This window comes from Syngnathus scovelli, chromosome 16 (assembly GCF_024217435.2).
Source record: "Syngnathus scovelli strain Florida chromosome 16, RoL_Ssco_1.2, whole genome shotgun sequence".
Classification (NCBI taxonomy): domain Eukaryota; kingdom Metazoa; phylum Chordata; class Actinopteri; order Syngnathiformes; family Syngnathidae; genus Syngnathus; species Syngnathus scovelli.
In genome coordinates, this window is record NC_090862.1 from 5981884 (window position 1) to 6003250 (window position 21367).

At 45.6% G+C, this 21367-nt stretch overlaps 1 protein-coding gene across 2 annotated transcripts in view; it reads right to left on the minus strand.

Moving 5' to 3' along the window:
- adgrl1a (adhesion G protein-coupled receptor L1a) overlaps positions 1-21367 on the minus strand; it is a 124286-nt gene that overhangs the window by 11551 nt on the left and 91368 nt on the right. For both annotated transcript variants that reach the window (XM_049745391.2, XM_049745393.1), the window contains 7 exons: positions 20955-21168; positions 19651-19760; positions 5786-5993; positions 5019-5283; positions 4099-4426; positions 2194-2481; positions 711-814 (listed from right to left, as the gene is read on the minus strand). In XM_049745391.2, coding sequence (XP_049601348.1) covers positions 711-814; positions 2194-2481; positions 4099-4426; positions 5019-5283; positions 5786-5993; positions 19651-19760; positions 20955-21168 — 1517 coding nt within the window. The remainder of the gene's footprint in view (positions 1-710; positions 815-2193; positions 2482-4098; positions 4427-5018; positions 5284-5785; positions 5994-19650; positions 19761-20954; positions 21169-21367) is intronic.

The following is a 21367-nucleotide window of genomic DNA, read 5'->3' on the forward strand; positions in this document are numbered from 1 at the left end:
TTTCAAACTGTGTGGCTTCACACGTCGAGCAGAAGTAAAAAGAGAACTACGTGCATTTTGTATCTCCATAAAAAAAAAAAAAAAAATCTCTCTCGAGTTATCATTTTTCCCCAGACCCTCAGAACGGGATCTTCATCACAGCTCTTCTTGTAAACAAACCTTGTAGTACACACTGTCAAGTGGAAGCTCAGTTCACAAATCACACCCTGAGCGACTGCTTTTGCGCCGCCGCTATCAATGGTTGCCAAAAGCAAGAGATTACTCACGGCGTGAAACTTTTCCATTCTCCGACAGGAACGTGAGCAGACAAAGTTAGTCGTGCCTTAAATAGAAGAAAAAAAAAAGCGGCGGGGATACGCTCTCCGGGTGAAATTCACCGTACGATAATGATGAGACCTCACACTGGCGTGTTTTGGCACGAACAACATGGACGTCTCGCTGAAATCAACAGGTGCATAAATAATTCGAATACATTTTACTTATGAGCGTGTGACCCGCTTCCTCAAAAGTAATGGAACTTTACTTGACTGGAAGTACATGAGAGTGAGTTAATTAAGTATTAAGAGCAGATGGGTGGTAATGAAGGGCCAGCTGAAATGAGTGTGTATATTAATAAGAGCAGCCTTGGAGATATGTAAATACACGAGGAGGTGCGCGAGGGAGCATGGAGGCCACGAGGAGGCCAAGAGGAGCAGGCTCCGGGGTCTCACCTTCTGGGCTACCTGGTTGACCCATGGGGACGTGCAGTTGCTCAGGTCAGGACCGCGCGGGTTCCACATGACCTGCTCGGTCAAACACTGGAAGGAGGCGATGCCTGGAGATCAGCAGTGGGAAGATAAGATGCATTAGGTGTGTGCAATTAAAGGACAGAAAGTGTGTGTGTGTGTTTTAAATGAAGTTAATGTTTGGTCGAGAAAGTTAAAGTTGTTCATCTAAAGAGGTATATTACAGCCATTTTGAAAAGCTCTTTTAAAATATGTGCCATATTGATAATATCATATCCGGTGTGCCTCAAGGATCTGTGCTCGGTCCTAAGCGTTTTTTCTTTACGTCACCAATTACTAATTTTTTAAGCTTCTATATTGTAGCTAGCATTTTAATATTAGCAACTGTATTTTCTCCCCTCGGTTTAGGCATGCTACCATTTTTTGTAGCAACTATGTAGATACAGTTGACCGCTAAAAGGGCTAAGTAGGGTCGCGTGGGAACCTCGTGGAGACGTCGGGTTCGGAAACAAGCTTTTACGCTGTTAACAAAAGCAAGCATTTAAAATGCACCCGGACGCAAAACATGATAAAAATACATCGCACATGATCCCTCAATATCTTATAAAAGCTTCCCCCCCACCCCTGAAGGGAAGCGTCGTCTTCTTCTTGCCGGGCTGTCATTTCCAGCAAGCGTGTTGTGTTTAACGGAGCGGGTTCACAGAAAGGACAGCACTCTAGGATGAGCCCAGAGAAGCGTCCGTCCCGCTAGGAGTACAAACAAGCGGCGTCGAGATGCAAACACAAGGGCGAAGAAAAGAAGGAAGAAGAGGGGAAGCGATTAAAGACAACACAGCGAGCGGAGGGATCAGAGAGGATGCGCTGGTGCATTTAAACGGCCTATTTCCTGCTCTTGTCCATCGCATGCAGATTGGCTTCGAGAGCTAATTTAGTACGGCTAATGTAACGTTAATGTATTCCCACCGAGCAAAACATCTTGCACACGCAGCAAACAACAACGCTAAGCGAGCAAGAAAGAACAGTTTGCCCGTTTGGAAGAATAGAAGGTAGCACAAAAAAAAAAAAAAAAAAGAAAAAGAGGAGATGAGGCCAGTGTTGCCTCGGCTTTCATTTCATTATTCGCCACTTTCAATCAGCTCGCTTTCTGTGGGCGATGAGCCTTTCATTTGTGGAGGAGCCGTTTTCATCTGAGAGTCCTCGGGGACGTTTGCCTGCTGGCCAGGACGATGCGACAAGACCAAAACTATAGATAGATTTTTTTTTTTTTCTCTCCACATAGCATCACATGCATGGTGGATATATCAGTAGCAGAAAAACTATTTTTTTTTTTTTTTTTTTTACAGTACACCGTGCTGCACTCAAAATATAAAACATTGCATTTTTAAATAGCTTTCATTTGTTCCACTACCACAAAACCCCAGAAAAAAAAATCTTTCTTGAAATGAAAGTATAGAAGATTTCCCCTTACCGAGAGATCCTTTGGGACAGGGGCGGTCCACCGTCTCCCCTCTCAGCGTGCTGGGCCACTGGACGCCCCGCACCAGCTTGCTCTCGCAGACGTAGGGGCCCTGCGAGGACGGCGGCGTCCAGCGGGTGACGGGCACGGTGGCCGTGATGGCCCGGAGGTCAGGGTGCTTGTTGATGGAGCTGATGGGCCGCAACGTCGGGGCCACCGGACGGGCGGTGGAGGGGCTGGCGCTGGAGGTGAAGGGCCGGGCCGGGACGGTGGTGGTCACCTGTGTGGTGGTCAGAGGACCTGAGGGAACAATAATACAGAAATACATTCAGGGATTGTTTCGATGGCATTTTATGTTAACATTAAGCCAGCAGGCAAGTTATACGGTTGATTTTAGTATCAATATTTTAATATTGATATAATAGTGATAATTAAAATATACTAAAATATATTATACCAATATAATATTTTAAAATATATTATAATATTATAGTTATAATGAAATAATATAATGTTAAAATGTAATGTTATAATGATACTATTCAGGATCAATAATAAAATAATTCTCTTGGGTTTGCTGCCATCAAACTAAAATGTAAAAAAAAACAAAAAAAATCTGAATGACACTTAAGAGGATCACTACTTTTGTCAAATGATGGCAACAAAAAGCTCCAAATAAAATCAAACATGACATATGTGTGTGAATACCAAATACGGCTTCTTCCCGAGGTTCAAAAGGGAATATAAAATGGCGCTTCGGAAAGACAGCCCTGGCAATAATTGGGGTAACAAATACTTTTCGGGGGCCCTTCAAAGCGTCACCCCCGCAGATTGTGCCTGGGGTGGAACCCTCATCACAAGTCAGGCAGAAGTAAATAATTGATCAAATGTACGGGAAAAGTCTCCATCACCAACAACAAGACTTAATGGGAAGATAAAAGTCGTGCATCACAACGGCGGAATCCTGAGTGATCAAACGCGGCGGCTCACATCTGCGCATCGCTCACGCAAGACCTTCATGTGGCTGCGGCTCCGCCGAAGCTCGCATGTTCCACTGACGCGCTGCCAAGATGCTCATCTCATCCTCCGCTCCCCCCCCCCCACTTGCTTTATCACTTTGCGGCGACTTTTTCATTATCTACGACACGGAGCGGTTGAGGCTCGCCTTCCCCATCGCCGCTGCGACAACAGCTGGAGATTTTAAAAGCGGCCTGTTGGCGCTTGCTGCAGACAGATGTCGACGGGAGAAGCGGCGAGGAGAGGTTCTGAGGGTTGACCAATCAAAACAGTCAATCTGGAGTGAAACAGAATGCTAATTTGAAGGCAGCGTTAACATTTATCTGATGAGATCTTCAATGTAAGAGTTGTAGCACTAAACATGAGGGAGCGGTGTTCGTCTAGCAGGGACGGATAATGAAAAAAAACGACTTTTTAAATTATTATACACATTTACACATACACTACAGTTCAACTCTGACCGTGAAATAAAAGGTCAAGAAATTGGAATATCACAATAAAAAAAAGTCAGTATAATGCCAACGATTAAAAAAAGAAGAAATCAAGTAAAATTATCTTTAGAAAGAAAAAAAAATATCGAAAGGATGTGGGAACAGCCATTCTGACTGATGACACTTAAATACGTTTTTAATTCAAATAAAACGCGAGCACGCTCAATAAATCCAACCCCCGAGTCAACTGCAGAGAGCTTCGTCTCATTTATAATAGTTGCCGTCACAGTCGAGAGCAAAAAGGTTTCATTTGATTTGCAGTGTCAACTTTTAATACTCGCCTGTCGCTTTCAGATTGATTTCACGACTTGGACGGGTCTCGCTGAGGTTTATCTTGGTAATTTGCAACTTTTCAGATTGACAGTAATTGCTCTCTTACTTTATTACGCCATGTAAGTGTGGCGCCAACCTGTGGTGGGGTCCGGCGGCCCGAACTCGAGCGGGTAGCGCAGCACGTTGTAGTTGTTCCACACGTAGAGCTGGTTGTCGCGAGGGTTGTAGTCCACGGAGGAGATGTACTGGTACGGGTTGGGGAAGGCGATGTTGACGGGTTCCTCGCGCCCGTGGTTGGTGTTGTAGGCGTACATGAGCAGATCGCCACCCGCCTCGCTGTCGTCGTCCTGGTAGACGGAGCGCACGGCGTAGAGCACGCCGCACGCCATGAAGGCGTTGGACGCCACCCGCTTGTCGAAGCTGGTCTCCCAGGTACCCTCGAAGCGCAACGTGTAAGGGTTCACCTGGGCGAAATCAAACAAGAGACCCAATTTCAGTCTCCTGCCAATTTTCGGCTCTTTTTCCATCAGCGTAGATCAATTTAGAGGCACAGGATGGAGCCAAAGTGGGCTGTTTTGTCCTCAGCTACAAGATAATGCTAATTAGCATTAGCATTGTGAATCTTATGAAGCTGAATAAGACCCATTTCACTTTGCTGGCAATACGATAAAAAGAACATATTGGAATGTGAATGTAAATCATCATTTGAAAGGAAGTTTGAAGACGTTTGCACCAACAGCACTTATTGATCGACGTATGCTGATTCATTTCTGCCTGTAAATGACAAGAACAAAGCCAAAGAACAACAGCGCGTATTTTCAAAGGTATTAAACCTTCACGTTGGCCGTCAGGCGTGCTGTTGTGCTCTCGCTGCTGTTTAATGTCGCGTCAAAGCGCTCACGTCGGCACAAAGCCGACATCGAAATGAGCGTGACGAATAATCAAAGTCAGCAGAAAACAAACAATTTGTTGATGATGAGTGCCGTCACTTTGAGCCGTACTATCTTTTTATTCAAAACTGAGGTTGGAATGAAAAGGTCAAACAAACAAACCTACCTGGCTGACCACCAGCCGCCCATTGTTGGACTCTGTGGCGTAGATCACCCACAAGCCGTTCTCGTCCACGGCCAGGTCAATGTCCGACTTGCCGCCCCAGCGGTACGGCGACGTGTCGTGGTAGTTGGCGTTGGTGATGATGGCCTCGCCGCTCTTGATGCGTGTGCGCAGGTCGTATTTGACAATGTTGCGCGTGCGCTCCTTATTGTAAAACACGGCGCCGTCGTACACCACGAAGCCCGTGCCGTCCACTCGGTTGGGCAACCTGGGGAGGGGGCGAGCAGATCAGTCGAGGCCCTGGATCTGATGGTGAGCCAACATCGGGGGGGCGCAGTGGGATGTCACCAATTATAAGCACATCTGAAGCCACAAGTTCTTGAGCAGAAAAAGTTTGGAAACTTTTGCCTTACTATGAGGCACATAGGGATTAGACTTTTACCCTTAATGTGCTATAAAGCCCCTTATAACCCGAGGCTCTTATAGCCTAGTTTGGAAATTAGCAAAAAAGAAACTTTCCTTTAAATGCAGTACATTAAGTTTATTTTGTAAAGTTCGGTTGTATTTACCTTTTAAATACAGTACAATACATTTCCACATTTTATTTAAAAATATTTATTTTATTTAACTTATTTTGTCAAATCTGAACCGCCTTCCACCTATTACGACGAAACCTGCGAACTGTTTTAAATTGTGAAAAAATGCGTGGATGTGTGAACACGCCCTCGAGGCGTGAAATCAAAACAGCTGCTGTTTGCCAATCTGCTCACTTGTAGGTGGTGGTGGCTCGGCTCTGTTTGAAGTCCTCCCAGGAGGCGTACTCAAAGAGCATGTCGGTGCGGTAGGGGGTCCAGGGCATGACGTATAGGCGGTCTCCGGACTGGAGCGGGTCCTTGCACCAGGCGCCCGCCTGGTGCTCGGCCTCCTGCAAAGAGCTGGGCGCTTGTACGCGCAGCAGCGTCCCCGGGCACACGAAGACTGCAGCGGAAGGGAAGGAAGCGCAGTGGAGAAAGCGGACACAGAGTGTCATCATTGTCATCATTAAAAGCTATGGCGGAGATGGGGAGGGGGAGCGGGGGACAGGGAGGGGAGGTTCAAAATAAAAAAAAAGATCAGGGTCGATAAAAGTTAGTTGGGAATTTAAAATAAGGACACAAAGGATAGGATGATAATGGGCAGCAGCAGAGTGAGATGAGATGCATTATCAGCTCATTTGTAGGACATCAGCGTCGTGCTCGTCGGGGCTTGATAAATGGGGAGCGCTCCGGCTGACGCTCGCTCCCCGCTTAGGTGTAGTCTCTAATCGCATTCATCTCGGCCTACTTTTTTTTATTTGATTGCGCAATTTTACCTCAAAGGCCTCGTCGTGGAAAAACAGTCAACGCGGAGCTTGTTTTATTACGACCCAATTTGGCGCTCAGCCGAGTGTCAGAAGACAGGTTTCCTCCATAAAACGATGGCAAAAAGTTGGGAAGGTCGCCAAGATACATGATCAGGATGGCACCGTTGCTTTTGGTAGTGCCAAAAAGTGGCGCAATATCTAAAAAGCGGTACACGAGGACTCAACTTCTGTCCCTCAAGGTAAAACCAACACTACCTCATATAATGACTTATTAGGAGTTGGAGTCACTACAGGACAAAACAGCTGAGACCCCGCTCCCCCCGCCCCCTCACCCCACCTTCAATACAGTGCCAGTTTAGTAATGTGGCTCTCTGGCTTGAGGTATCAGACACCTGCTGGTCACCTTGTGATTGAACGTATCTCTGAACTAATTGGACACTGCGGGGGAGATTTGGACACACGGGACACAGTGCATGACATCCAAGCACACACACGTGGCGAGAGCACAGAGCGCGCACATGCTGTGTGTACACTCGCGAACAGGGCCACGAAAAACTTCTGTCACACCGTGATGGATGAGTCTGGGCTCAAAACGTGTTGAATATTGCATGGAATCCGGTGCAGCAGGAGATTGCTAACATGGCGTCTGCCGTGGGTCACAACGCAATGAGCTAGTTCTGTCTTTTCTACTGCGCGGGCGAATTTTCACGTCAATATCGTGCTTGAGGAAGCTGTAAAAAAAACAAGCCGCATTGAAGGCATCAGTGGAAAAGATGCTAACAGTCGAGTACAAGTAAAGCTAATTAGAAATAATAATGGATGAGGGACGAGTATGTGATAACGTGGGATATTTTTTAAAATTAAATATGAATAGTATATGTATGAAAAAAACCCCACCTAAAATTGCATTACTAGTTGTGGGGGGAAAAAAAACATTGAGATTTTATTTTAAAACCCAGCAGCATTACTGTAGCGCCGCGTTAATCCAACAAGTTACCTTGCAGCGGGGATTGAAACTGGCAGCTAAAACAGGAATTAAATCAAACATGAGCATAAACAAACACTTAAGAGACTCCTTATACTTGACACGCACAATTGTCAAGCCACAATGGAAGCCTCCGGTGTTTGCACTGCAAACTCAAACGTGGGTGACTGAAAAATGCAAAATAACTGTCGGAGTTAAATCAGGCCAAGAATCTCTATCACTAACGGCAACTCCGACTCCCGCGCGCTACAATCAAACGACATCTTCATCGATCTAGACGCAGTAGGGGAGTAACACACATGAAGGCGGAAATAAAAAAAAGAAAAAAAAGAAAAACATTGTAAGCACTGTGAAGGGCGAGATGTTATCAGAACTGAAATGCTGCAGTGCGAGGGAGTCGGCCGATAAAAGTAGGACAGCGTCATAAAAGTATAATGCTGGTGTAAAAAGGAGAAATAAACAGCACGCACAAGGCGATGGACTTAGCGGGTCCATGTAGGTGACCCATAAACAAAAATGGGAATACTCGGCCTCAAGGTAGAATTAAGGAGAAAAACAAGTATGCCATCGCTCACAAAAAAGCGCTAACGTGTTGTAAAAAATGTAAGCATTAACATGCACGCTGACGACAATTTCATTTCGTAGGAGAACGGGATTATTTTTGCCATGTGAGCATTAATCGGAAAAAAAAAAAAAAAAAAAACGCCAACTGGCCACCAGCCCTTGATTCAATACAGATCCTGTTCGAGAAGTATTTAGGGAACAATATGCTTATTATTGTGGTTATGGTTTGCACTATGCCTAAGACAAGTCAGTAAGATGGAACACAGCGCTGCAAACTAAAACCACAATAACAAACATTCAAGGGAGATGTTACCAAAAAAAATGACATTTTAATTGCTTGTCTGCAAATAATTGGCTCTCTGGAGTGCCTGCCAAACCATCCCAATATCACCCAAGTGTGAAATTAAACAACTAAGTCAAATTTTTCTTATCTTCCTATTTCTCTGAATATGTGCCGATAAACATGTCCTTGTGAATTTCATGAATTGTGAGGTCACATTTTGGTTAATTAGTTACGAATACTACTATTCTTCACTACTCTGTTCAGCAGCTAGGCTAGCTAAGAAGCAGAGCGGCCATGTTAGCAAAAATTAGCGTTAGCTAAACATATAGTGAGTCGGTTTGTAAATCAAATTACACTTTAAAATGTTGTTTAATATGTCAAATGAAAATGACTGATCCATGTTGACGGTTCAAATACTATGTTTCGAATTCAACTGAGTTCTAACAGAAGATTTTTAGATTTCAAATCTCAATCAAATTTTGCTGGTGTACAGTACCTAATGAAGCGTCCAAAGAGCATAGCCGTGAGTGATTTAACGACGCTGAAAGTCGATCAAAAGCAGCCCGAGTGGGTGCTCTCTTGTCATTACATTAGACCGATTGAAGCCAATGCACTTGGCCGAGAGCGGTTTTATTATGCACGACACAAAACATCAACGTCCTGGCCAAAATCAGTCCATTACTGCACCTGACCCCCCCAAATAGCCTTGTCCTAAATTGGTGCCGGCCTCCATTTTATGGGACTGAGAGCAATAACATTAGCGACTGCACGAGTGAGTGAAGTCGCTTGTATCTCAAATCATTTTTTGCCGTTGAAATTAATGAAAATGACATGGAGCCTCTTTCGTGAGCAACTGTTTAGAATCTGCCACACTGCTCCTTGTTATTCGATAAATTGAGTCATGTAGCGCTTGTATGTTGAATATTTGCTCTTAAGTCAAGACAAAGCCAAACAAATCAACTAAAAGATGGCTTGTATTTTTAAAATTCAAGTCAAGTCAAATGATCTGACTATGCACTGTCGTATCACGATATTGATGCTAGTTTTCTTAGCCCGTTGTTTCTTATTAGCGTTAGCACCAAGCAAATGGACATTACCTTCGACACATTTCCTGTTTACCACACTTCCCTCTCTCGCCCTCTAACTAAATGATGATTGCAGCAGCGGGAAAACCCAGCAGCGATCTTATAGTACACGACGCTATTATGGTCACAGTATGAATGAGGTATTAAGTAACAGGCATTGGGTATTAAGCATAAATCTTCAGATTAGGTATTATGCGGGTCTGGTTAGAGCAGGTTAGCCAGGGGAAAAACCATGCGGATTTACGCCAGGCAGTTAGATTAAATCGATTAATTCTTGTTAGAGTGGCAATCTTGTTGTTTGTGACGGCCGGCACTTCTTTAGCCTGCAAACTAGCCAGATGGCGAATGAAATTCACCTTATCAGGGATTAAAAAGACAGACTTTTTTTTCGCTATCACACTCTTGCACGGCTATTAGCGCGGTGCAGACGGGGAAAATGTTGCTGTAATAATTGACTATTCATCTCCATAATCCTTTGCGCAGGCACAGGTCAGCCCGCTACTTGTCAATATGAGTCGACTGCAAAAATGGATTTTGGAGGGGGGTAAAAAAATATGCAGGCTCCCCTGAGTGAGGAGTCATTTTCTAAATGACTTGTAAAACAATTAAAAGGTGAGTTGCCTGGGGGTAAATTGAGGATTTTCATTTTGGATCCTCCATGATGCATCCAGTACAGTATAAACAAATACAACAGCTTTAGCGCTACATTGAATTGGAATTGTGTGTGTGAATTGTACTCAATGGATTGATTAATGTATTTAATCAGTCTAACCAGTGAGTTTAGTGTGGTGTTTTCTTTTAATCTGAAAGGCACCACTTTGCCCAGTTTGCCTTCCCGCCCCTTCTGACCTACTGCGGAGCGCCTGCTGCTTTAATTGAATCCTGCACCTGTTACTGGCAGATACGGTGCATGGGCAGCAGGGGGCAGAATGGAGCGCGACATGCTACCCCAAGCCACATGCTGAAAAGTTAATGGGCATGAAAGGGGGTTACAGTCGGCGAGTAGGAGAATGTGATTTCCAATAGTCCAATCTGTGTGTCAAATTCTCTGAGGTAGTGGTACTAAATAGTTTGGACTTGGGGAAAACAAAAAGTGCTCCATGAATAAATGGTTAAATGTATGTGACATTATTTGCAAACTTAGATTAAAGATAAAAAAAATTACAAACTAAGGCTGTAAAGGTCCAGTGTACACTGTTGGTTGTATGGCAACACCACAGGGATAAAAAGAATGATACGGCAATATTTTGTAAAATAGAATTTTTGTTGGGGACGAATTATGCGACTAAAATTTTGTATAAATAAAAACATCAGTGTGGAGCTCTGGAGTGTGTTCTGCATGATGGAAAAAGGAAGAGAGAGAAAGAGAGAAAGCAAACGAGAGCAAAGTGGAGTAAGAAGTGATAAATGGGTTATTTCCTGTAAAATGAGAATTTAGAGTTAAAGTTAACCTGCTGAGGAGCAACAAAGTGACAGGAGAAATGCTGAGTGCGCTTCTTCTGTTTCCTTCAGACTACAAGGGGGCGGAGTCAATGGATTGAAAACACACAAAGACGCTTTCTCACACCCACACACACAATGCATGCGCTTTTCAGACGGCGGTAGGAGGCAGGTGTCAAATCGGAGCCTTTATCGAGTCAAACGTCCACCCCGGAGAATACTTTTCGCCGAGAGCAGATAGCGGCCGTTTGCCAGCGAGCCTTATCGGCCTCCGGGCGACGTCGGATGACAACCATGTTGGCTGGGATGCGTCTACTCGGGCTACAGATGACAGGAGGCCATTCTGTGCCTTGACAGACTAAAGGCTCAAGTGGCGGCAGATTCGAAGAGAGAGAGAGCTTTGACGTAAATAACACACTTGCAGTTCACTCAATAGCTCAATCTCTCAACAAAACACGCCCGATCAAATTTTTGATCCAACAAGGGGTAAAAACTAGCCACACTAAAAATAAAATCTACTGAGTTACAAAGACTATCATCTATCAGTAGCTGAACCAAATCCAACTTGCGAGCCAAAATGATTAGCTAAAACACACACTGCCCCTGCTCGGTGAACAAATATTGAATTGAATTTAAATGAATTTGGCCGCGTTCCTTTTTATTAAATAGGTCATGAATATTTGAACTGGAAACTGTCAACAAAATAATTCCCATTCACAGGCAAACGGGCTGGTGATATTAATTGACGTTATGACGACGTGGAAAAATGTCTCTGAAAAGGTCGAGCACTTGCAATTGAATCAATATCTCCACCTGTCCTTCACTCTGTCGCCATCGCCGTCACGAGCACGTTAAAATGCCGAGGGTCAACCTAATGAGGCTCGGAGCCCGCCGTCTCCATGGCGATGGATGTGCCTTGATCTCACAATGCAACGGCGCACCTCTTCACTCCTTTGCCATTCACTTTTACAAATCACAGGTGGAGACTCGAGCGCGATTTACGCGCCCACTCCTCCCGGGCATGTTTTTTTCCGTCTCGAGAAGAAAAATTACAGCGCGGAGGTTCGGTCGGTCGTGGCAGGGGAAAAAAAATAAAAGGAACGCATGATGACGAGGGAAGGGCGCTCCGTGCGACTGTCAAGCGTATGGAGGTGAAAAGAAGCGATGGCGAGAAGCAGAGGTGCGTGACACTCGCTCTTAAAATAGACGGCAGGTCCAAACACGGCAAATGCATTTCAAGTCACCACACCGACGCTGTCCCACACGTCATCCCGATCCCAAACAGACGCCATTAATTGGACATTTGCGTGCAAGAAGGGTCTGGAATGTTAAAATCACATAGAGGTGAGCTAACAGAGGAAAAACGCTGTTTTCCTCTTAGTGTTAGTGGGAGGAAGAGGAGTAAACAACAACTGGTCGAGTGAGGAGGAGGAGGAGGAAGGAGGAAGGGAGGAAGGAAGGGTTGGTGTCGTGCGATGCCTCTGCATGAAGAGCTAAGATGGCTGCTGGTGCTGGGAAAGAAATGTGGGACACGTTTCATGGACAGACAAAGGGTTCCTTTGACCAGTTGATGGTCTAACAGCTGATTCCCTAGCTGATACCCCCCCCAAAAGGCACGGGGGCCAGACAGGGATCGATGGGAAAAACATTGCCATGAGAAAAAAGGTGCGCGACCTCAATCAAAAATATCTAAAATGGATGTCGTCAGTCTCGGTGAATACTTTTTGTCCACCAGGGGTTTGTTCATTTGGATTTGTTTTGACTTTTCCTAAAATGCTTCGTTTAGTTTAATTTTTTTAATTGGAGTTTTTTTTTATAACGGACATGAAAATTTCAGCACAAAGTCTATGTTGACCTACACTGGAGGTTGAATCGACTTTACTACTGCGAATTGACGTTTAAAGGTTGAGGCAGACGAATCACTAAGCTGGGCTGCCATCTTACATGTTAGCTATGCTATGCTACTATGCTATGCTATATTTTGATTTATCATCGCTGCATTTTTCGGCCGAATGATTTGGCCGAAATTAATAATACAATAAGTGAAACATTGCTTTACACAAGTGGATTTCGCCCTTTTAAACTTGTGTTACATTGTTAACATATTTCCATTCCTTTCAAATCTCCTCTGAGATGATTAAAAAGAAGAAAAAAAAACATTAGTATTTCATTAGCTCATCTCTCCTCCCATTTGGTCTCTTCTAATCAGTACATTTCAAAAGTTTTTGCCGACATTTTTGACCCTGGAGGACAAGCGCTGATGGCAACTCTTTGCCGTTCGCCTCAAAGAGTGGCGGTCAGGGCCGATATTTTTTGGAGCTGCTCGTGATTGAGGCTGATTGGGGCTCTTTAGGAGGCCCCGGCTGCATTACAAGGAGCTCTGAGTGCTCCTCACGCGGTGACCGCATACCGCTTTTCCCGTCCTCTCCGGACCCCCGGGCGCGGGGCTCGAGAAAGGGTCGGGTGGGCTCGCAGTAAAAGAAGAAGAAAGCAAAGCCAAGGCGCTGGCACACTGTAGAAAGAAGAAAAGAGGAGGGGGGGGGGGGGGGAGTGTGCAAATTGACGCCGCTTGAACGGCCGACGGTCTGAGAGATAAACCGACCAAGGAAAGATGAGAGGAAAAAGAAAGGTGATGACGGACGAGAGGTGATCATGATGAACCTGGAGATGGGAGCTAGCTTAGCCCGGTTAGCATGTCGCTTGGACAAACAAAATGAGACAAATGTCTTTTTATTCCCAGAGTAGAAAAAAAAAACGAACGTCGTTGGCATGTGGGAATGAGATGATTCAGTGCGAGTGCTTTCATTAGAGGGGAAAAAAATGAACCCATGTCCAGTTTATCTCTCATTGATTATTTTGAAAGGGGGCCAAGAGAGTGTGTGCGATTTTCAGCTCGCTGTCATCACGTGGACATCTAGAAGGATTTTAGACTTTTTGGTTATAAACTCCAGAGAGACAGAAAGAAGAAGTCGGCGGAGGGGTGGGGAGGAGGATCTGGACGTCATGAGCACACAACACAAGGTGCTGGGTTGTAGGAAGGATTATGGGGGAGGGGAGGGGGGGAGGAGGAGGAAGGGGCGAGCTGTGGTTGTTATGTTCATAGCGGTCGTTACCTTTTTGATCCACTTCTATTCAAGCGTCGGAAAAAAGAGGGAGACAGAGAGATAAAAATAGACAGACAGCGGAGGGAGAGAAAGAGAGGGAGGGAAAGGAGAACGAAAGGAGCGGGGGAGGGAAAAGAGAGATTAAAAAAAAGGCTGGCCTTTCTCTCATCTAACTTATCTTGTCTGTCTTTTAGCTTCTCAAGGCGACGGAAATATGAGGAGAAGGGGGAAGAAATTGCCTGAGCTAGCTTGGAAATTCAGTTCAACTTCATCAATAATGTCGAGCCCCCCCACAACACACTCTCGACCCGACCTCCACCCCTCTGGTTTTGCCACACCCCTCCCCGAAGGGCCGGCGCCTGTAAGACCTGCTGGAGGGAAAAACAATCCATCTCGAAGTCCTCTTCCGCTGTGGAGGCAAAAGAAGACAGGAAAAAAGAATGAAGAAGAAATGGAAATGCAAGATCAGGGATGGGCACATTTTTAGTTGCTTAAAAACATATTAAATTGAATGTACAATATAATTCTATATTAATAGTAAAGACCAGACAGAGCCCGTCTGATTGTACAGGTGGAGATGGAATCCTCGTCTTTTCACTCTCTCCAAGTACAGTTGGCGTCGACATCGATGACCCCCCCCCCCCTTCCCACCTCTCTCACTCATATGAAAGCAGCGGTGCTTTTTGGCGGGCGTGCGACACGCCAAAGCGGCGCCAAAGAAAACACGAGCGCCTCATCTTTGGCTCACCTAAACGTTGCTGGCTCGTCACAGAGGAGAACAAACAAGCGAGGGCAAATTAAAAAAAAGGGAAGGGCATGACTGAGGGGTCTCCTTCTACCCACAATACAGAGACCCCACTAGTATAGTGGGGTCTCTGTATTGTATGCCATTAATGGCGGCCATTATCGGGGGCCATCTTTATCCATTGAGCTCGAAACGACGAAAGCCGCCATAATGCCGCTCCGGGGTGCGGGCTTTCCACATTCGGAGGCGTGACGAGTAAAAGTGTCAGCCACCACACTGGCTCTCAATTACTGCCTTGATGGCAGCGCAATCGCTCCTTTTCTATTAAACGTTACGGGCGAGGGGTGAGGTCACGCTCGTCGCAGCATACATCGAGCGAGGTGACACCGAACAATACGGGCCGGCTCGGCCGGGGGAACAATCCATTTGGAAGGCTAAGCCTGTCAATATGTTTGTTGTCTCCACTCGGGGTGCAACGGAACACCGAAAATCGTTTGGGTTCCCAGTAAACGGTCGGGGGTCGCCATTGGGGAATAAAGTGAAAAACGCCGAACTGCATATTTTGGGCCGAACAATGAAACAAGTTCAAGTTGGAGGATGAACATGAAAAGCGACCAAATCTGGGAAACATTTGTGTGCTGGATTCACTGAAGTGCACTGCTTGATGTCAACTTGACTCATTTTCAGTTCCATATTGGCGCTAGCTCATCTTTTTCCCCCAAGAGGCACTCAAAGGGGCTCACTCGGTTGGGGCTAAAAAGTAGGATAGCATTTTATGCTAAGAATTTGGTTCAGCTAGTATTTGATGTTGTGTACGGATTTTCATCCAACAAAGCGTAATAACTAGCAAGTTAGCGCTAGCAAGAAGCTGGTTATAATAGCTGTGCTTCAATATTGATACTAAATTAGTATTATCATTGTTATTATTATCATTATTATTATCATCAATACTATTATCACCTATGTTTTTGTCCACCCAACTAAAATCTTTCTAAAGGATTTCAATCATGGAGGTGGCATGATGTCAAAAGAGGGAAAAAAAGAAAAAAAGGCTGGAAAGAAGAAAAGGGTAGAAGAGGTGATAGACGTCTGTTTACTTGATTTTCTTCCCTGCCGCTCGTCCTGAGGAGAAAAAACAGAAGAAGACGGAGAGCACACAGAGAGAGATTCAGCACATGTGGCTACCTGAGGACAAACAGCGATGCAGACTATTCACGATAGACACCAGGCGAGTTTAAGGCCACCTCGGTCGCTTGCGTGATTGCTTCGGGCTTCCTCGTCTTTTCAGAGCCCTTTTGAGAAATAAGCCGCGGCCCTCGCTCTCCTTAATCACTCTGCTCAATGCTTTCTACAAGCCTATCAATTACTCCTAGTCTAATGAGCAACAGCAAAACACACAAGCACACGGGCACACACATTGTGCCGCCCTTATGTGTCCTCTCCAGTTCCTTCAGCCTCTCGCTCCTTAACAAAAGCGTCTCATTCGCACAAACATCGAAGGACGATACTTAAATGCTAATTGATACAGTTTGTTGAAAATGTGTCGTATTAGAGCCGAAAGTGGGGTGGGGGAGGGGTCGGGGTTCAGGGGCCACCTACAGCCTCTTTTAATGTCAAGTGGGTTGGATCGGTACAATTGTAGCTTAATGACGACGCAGTAGGCAATAGTTTAAAAAAAAAAAAAAATCTTCATTGGACTATCAAATCGTCAGACAAATTTTTTTCCCTAACCCTTTCATCAAAGGATATTTAATCATGAAACAGTAGTGCAATACATTTTGACAATATAACTCACAGGCACATCTTCTTTATCCTCCGCAAAGAACAATATTACTGTTGCCGTGGCTATATAAGGCCGCTCCCCAGGTTATTAGTCCCTATTCTAGCCTTTTTGTATTCGGGCCACAATCGACGTACGGATGCAAATATGAACATAAAAGTTGGACAGTGTGAGGCCGAGTGGCGATCCACCACTTTTAAAGCTCGTGTAGACACTTTTAAAACCGCGGCTAACTGGATGCATATTAACAAGATAAATCACAGCCGGTGAAATGGTCTAATGGCTCGGACCCGGCCGCAGCGGATAGCCCCACCGGAGAGCGAGGTGCTGGGGGTGGGAGGGGGGGATCGATAATGATGAAGTGCCGCGCTCCGGGGCGGCGGGGAGGACAGGTGGCGACCTCTCGTGAGGTAGATTTACTTTGACTTTGTGTACGTGTGTGTTAAAGGCGCAGCGGTAGCAACACACCGATTGATCGGGGATGTCTTAATGGAACGCGGGAGCGTTTACAGTGGCGTGAAACCGAGACGGACAAAGGTGGACAAAAGTTTTGGGACGCCTGTCACTTTCTGTGGAATTGTTTCTACTGTGTGGTTAAGGTTCAATGTCAATAATAATGCTATTAAATGGAAAAGCCATTGTGGTTAAATAATTAAAAGGTCTGTCAGGCTTGAAATGAATGTGTTCAATATCGCTAAGCAATGCAATTCACAAATGGACAATTTCATGAATGCTTTCGTATTCATCACACCTGCCGCTCGGTCAAACGCGCAAAAGAAATCGAAATAGTTTTGCGTGAAACAGTCTTATCGGTAATTAGGCTCACACAGCTGGTGTTGTCAAGGCGATCGCACGGCAGCTAAACAAGCGTGTCCTGTCAGAGATGCGCGTGTCATTTCCTGCTGTCACGTCCCCGTTTTCAGGTGACTGGTAAACATCTTGCCGACATGAGTCACCAAAACAAAAAGCCTTTGCCAGACGGTGAGTGAACGACGGGGGCAACACCGGAGCGATTAGAAGCAGCAAATTCAATTAATCTTGACAAATCTCTGCTGAGGCAGAACGGAAAGGAGCCGCTCGTCGCCCCTCCCCCTCGCTGGTAATTAAAAGTGACCGAGTTGAGTGGCGGGTGACCGACTTGAAGTGTTTGGGATGAGCGCTTCGGAATGCGCGAGTCAGTTCAGGTTTGGTTTCTGTTTTTTTTTTTTTTTTTTTGGTTAGAGGACGGGAGTAATTGACTCCTCTTTCTCATTCCAGACAGACGTCTCATCACAGAAGGGGATCAGCTTCCAATTTTCTAAGCCGTGCCGTTCTTCAGATTCAATCGACAAAGTTTGTCTCCTTCTTTTTCTTTCTTCTCTTCGCCCTGACAACCCAGAATGCAAGGAGCAAAAAAAAAAAAAAAAAAAAAGAAAATGCAAGTCAGCAGCTCTTTAATTATCCGCTTGATTGCTTTACGGCAATAGAACAAGCAGCCAGCCGGCGGGAAGAGGACAAGGTGAGCATGCACAAAGACGGGAAGCCGAGTACAACAAAGCTAGGCGCGTTTCTGCGACCTCTTTGAAAGATCCGAGAACGCGCTAAAAAAAAAGCAATACCGAAAAAATATGGTTAGTGGACCCTAGTAGGATCTTATCACAATAAGATTATGGGAATTTGCCCAAGATGGCTGCTCCAAACCAAAATGGCGGCCTTCCTGTTCAACTCCTGGACTTTTTTTGCACATCCCGTTATGCTAGACACATCCACCGAAGTTTGTGTGGATCGGCAAAAATATTCCCCTGCTGCCTTGAACGCAGCCCGACAACGACAAATCCAGCGATCAAAAAACGGACTTTTCTGTTTTGTGTTGCACAACATCACAGGAGAAGAGCGCGAGGGGCGGAGGACACTGGAGAGGACATTTACACTTCCCAAGCATGAAAACACGTTTTCTTATTGGCGGCCGCTCTATCATTCCCTCACAAGGTAAACTGAAAGGTGCGAAAGCAGTGAGCAGAGGAAGGGGCGGGGCATAAAAGCAAGCGTTTGCAACTCCCTGAGTTTCTTTGAGCCTCCCTGAAAGCTTTTCACCTGCAAAGAAGAAAGAGAAGAGAGAGTACGCCGATGGAGGGAGCGTTTGGAATGGAAGAATGATGAGGGCGGGGCGGGGGGGGGAGGTCGGATTTGAGGAGCTCGGAGGATAAACGGGGTAGGCGAGCACTAATGAAATCGAGCGGAGACCTGAGAGTGAGGAGGGAGTAGAAGAAAGCCAAGCAGGTTAGCGGCGTCATCCTCATGCTTCGCTGGCACCTGAGGGAGGGGAATAAAAAAAACAAAGACAACCCGACCGACTCCCAAACCACCCCTCACTTTAACACCACTTGCACCCACACATCCGGGCCGAGGCTCCTCCCCCCGCCGTCAGGCGATCCTGCATAATGGAGGGATCGATTGAGTGGAGTAACACCAAAGTGTGTGTTAGAGCACATTTTCACATGAGGGAGGTTCAACACAAAGTCTATAAATCCTTTTGCCTGTCTATGCAAAAAAAAAAAAAAGATGTGTGTGTGTGTGATGGGGTGTTTCCATGGCGACGTTAAGTGACGGTGTGCTGTCGTATGGCGTGTTTGTGTTAGTGTTCCCTCCTGCCTTTTCAGTTCTTGTTTTGATTGGGAAATTAGCACAACAGCAAAGCGGCTCTTAGGCAACACGAGAAAATGTCTTGTAGTCAACATGTTTTTTTTTTCCCTGTCATCTTGATCCACATAGAGAAAAATAAAACTCTAAACTAGGGCCCGAGATGGATTTTTTTATTTTTTATTTGGTAGAATAAAATTTCAATAATCGATTAATTGATTGATTAATTTAAAAAAATATGAATTACTGGTCTGCTTTGCTCTTTAGTATTTATCTACTGTTTTGCAGATTTTGCTTTTTTGTGTGGAATGTCAAAAAATAGGCAAGCATTACCTCAATTTAGAAATGTTTCAAATTAAACACACAGAACCAATTAAGTTTGTAACTTGAGGTTCCGCTGTACCTTAGAATTCAAGAATAACTTTTGTTTTAAAGAAACAAGACTTCTACAGCCATTCACATTAAAAATAATTCTGGTTTGAGCCGATGGCTGTAGAATGAGTGCGAAACCTTTTACAGCGTGTGTGTGTTGGTGTGTTTTGTGTGCGCCATCCACACAATGCGCGTGTCTGAGCATCATGAGGACTTTGAAGGGTTGGCGCAAGAGCGGCAAAGGGGGCGGTGGGGGGGTGGGGAACTCAAGCGGGATGCTCTTGTGAAACACTTGTGAAAAAGCGAGTGTACTCACTGTAGGGGACGCACTCATATTGGATCTCCAAGTACTTGTAGGTGCCGGGGCAGGGGTCTGGGAACACGTCGGACCCGGCCACCACCACACACTGAGTGCGGTTGTTACACCTATATGGGAGAAGAGAGGAATGATAAAACTGAATAGAAAAAGCAGGAACAGTGGAATAAAAATAATAATAAATAAAATAAATAAATAATAGCAATTATCAATAACTAGAGTGCAACACCTGTGTCCCAAAAAAGATGATAGGAAGATGAGGGGAGGAAGCACTTTCACACTGGACTAGATCATGTGACAGCCGCACCAGATGGGAGGGGAGGGAGTGACGTCAGAGCCTCCCTCTCGTGGGGCATCGTGAGTGGGAGCAATTAGAGGTGAGAGAACATGGAAGGACGAAGGCAAACACTCCTCGCCGCATGTGAGCGGGGAGGGGGAGAGAGGGGGAGGGGGGGGACCATTCGTATGCACACGACACCTCCATCTAAAGCGCACGGCTTCATGCCTTCTCACACACACGCACACATAATCCCGTGTTTAAGCATTTCTGCCGTGTTGTCTCCTAAACCTCCGGTGCATTCACACCATCTCGCCGTCATGTTTAGTGCTAGTTCTCCTTGCTTTGCCCGCTCGTTTTTTTCCTCAGAGAGCGAGAGCTTACCTTTACACCCCCTCCCACCCCCCCCCACCCTCGCGCCTCCATTACATGCGTGATGGATAGCGGGGAGAGGCTTCGCATTGATCCGAGCCCGGCTCAGAGGAAGCGGGTGCGGAACGCAAACGCAGAGAGCATCGGCGAGAAGTCTTACAAAGGCACTTGAAACAACACAATATAAAAAAAAAAAAATAGATATATATGTGCATTCGTAGCGAGACACACTTGCACAAGGATGCTGACTTGAGTGATTTGCTCACAGAGGATGGAATCAAACGGCTCAAAGCAGACATGTAAGACATTCAAGGTCAGTGGTTCGCAAACATTTTACACCAAGTAGCTCTCCTTTCTAGCCAGCTAACTATCTAGCTAGTTACGCATCAACTCCTGCCAAAGAGGACTTAACTGTCGAGCTAACTAGCTAGTTAGTTAGGCATCAACTCCTGCCGAAGAGGCAATAATGTAAGGATTTTCTTTGCCTGAAGTTAGCTGTACCGGAAACCGGTATCGGCAGCTTCCTCAAGTACTCGACACCTAAAAAGGCCATATCGCTCTGATACTGATACTGATTATTGATCTAAATGAATGTGAAGGTGTACCCAATGAAATGGCCTGTGAGTGTATATGAACACGGTGCAGACGGACGGACCTTTGTGACATGATCTTAACGGCGTCGGGCAGGTAGCACTGCACGTTCTCCATCTGGAAGGGGTCGGCGTCGCAGATCTTGTCGTCCGTGCGTCCGTAGTTGGCCGTCTCGATCATGATGACGTCGCTCCCCGGGCAGCGCAGCTCGATGGGGTAGCCTTCGCACGCCAGTTCTCGGCGCATCAAGCCAAAGGGCATCATCGACCGGCTCAGCGCTGGATGGGGAAAGATGGCGGGAGGGGGAGTAAAAATTATTGATAAATCGACAGACCTTGATTCTCTTAAAGGAGACGCTTTACTACCGGGCCACGCTGTAAATATGAGGTGAGGTGTCGACCCGGGTTCTTATCCTCTTGGAGCACATAAAGGAGATACTAAAGCATAGCCAAGTGAAAATAAATGAACTTTAGGGAT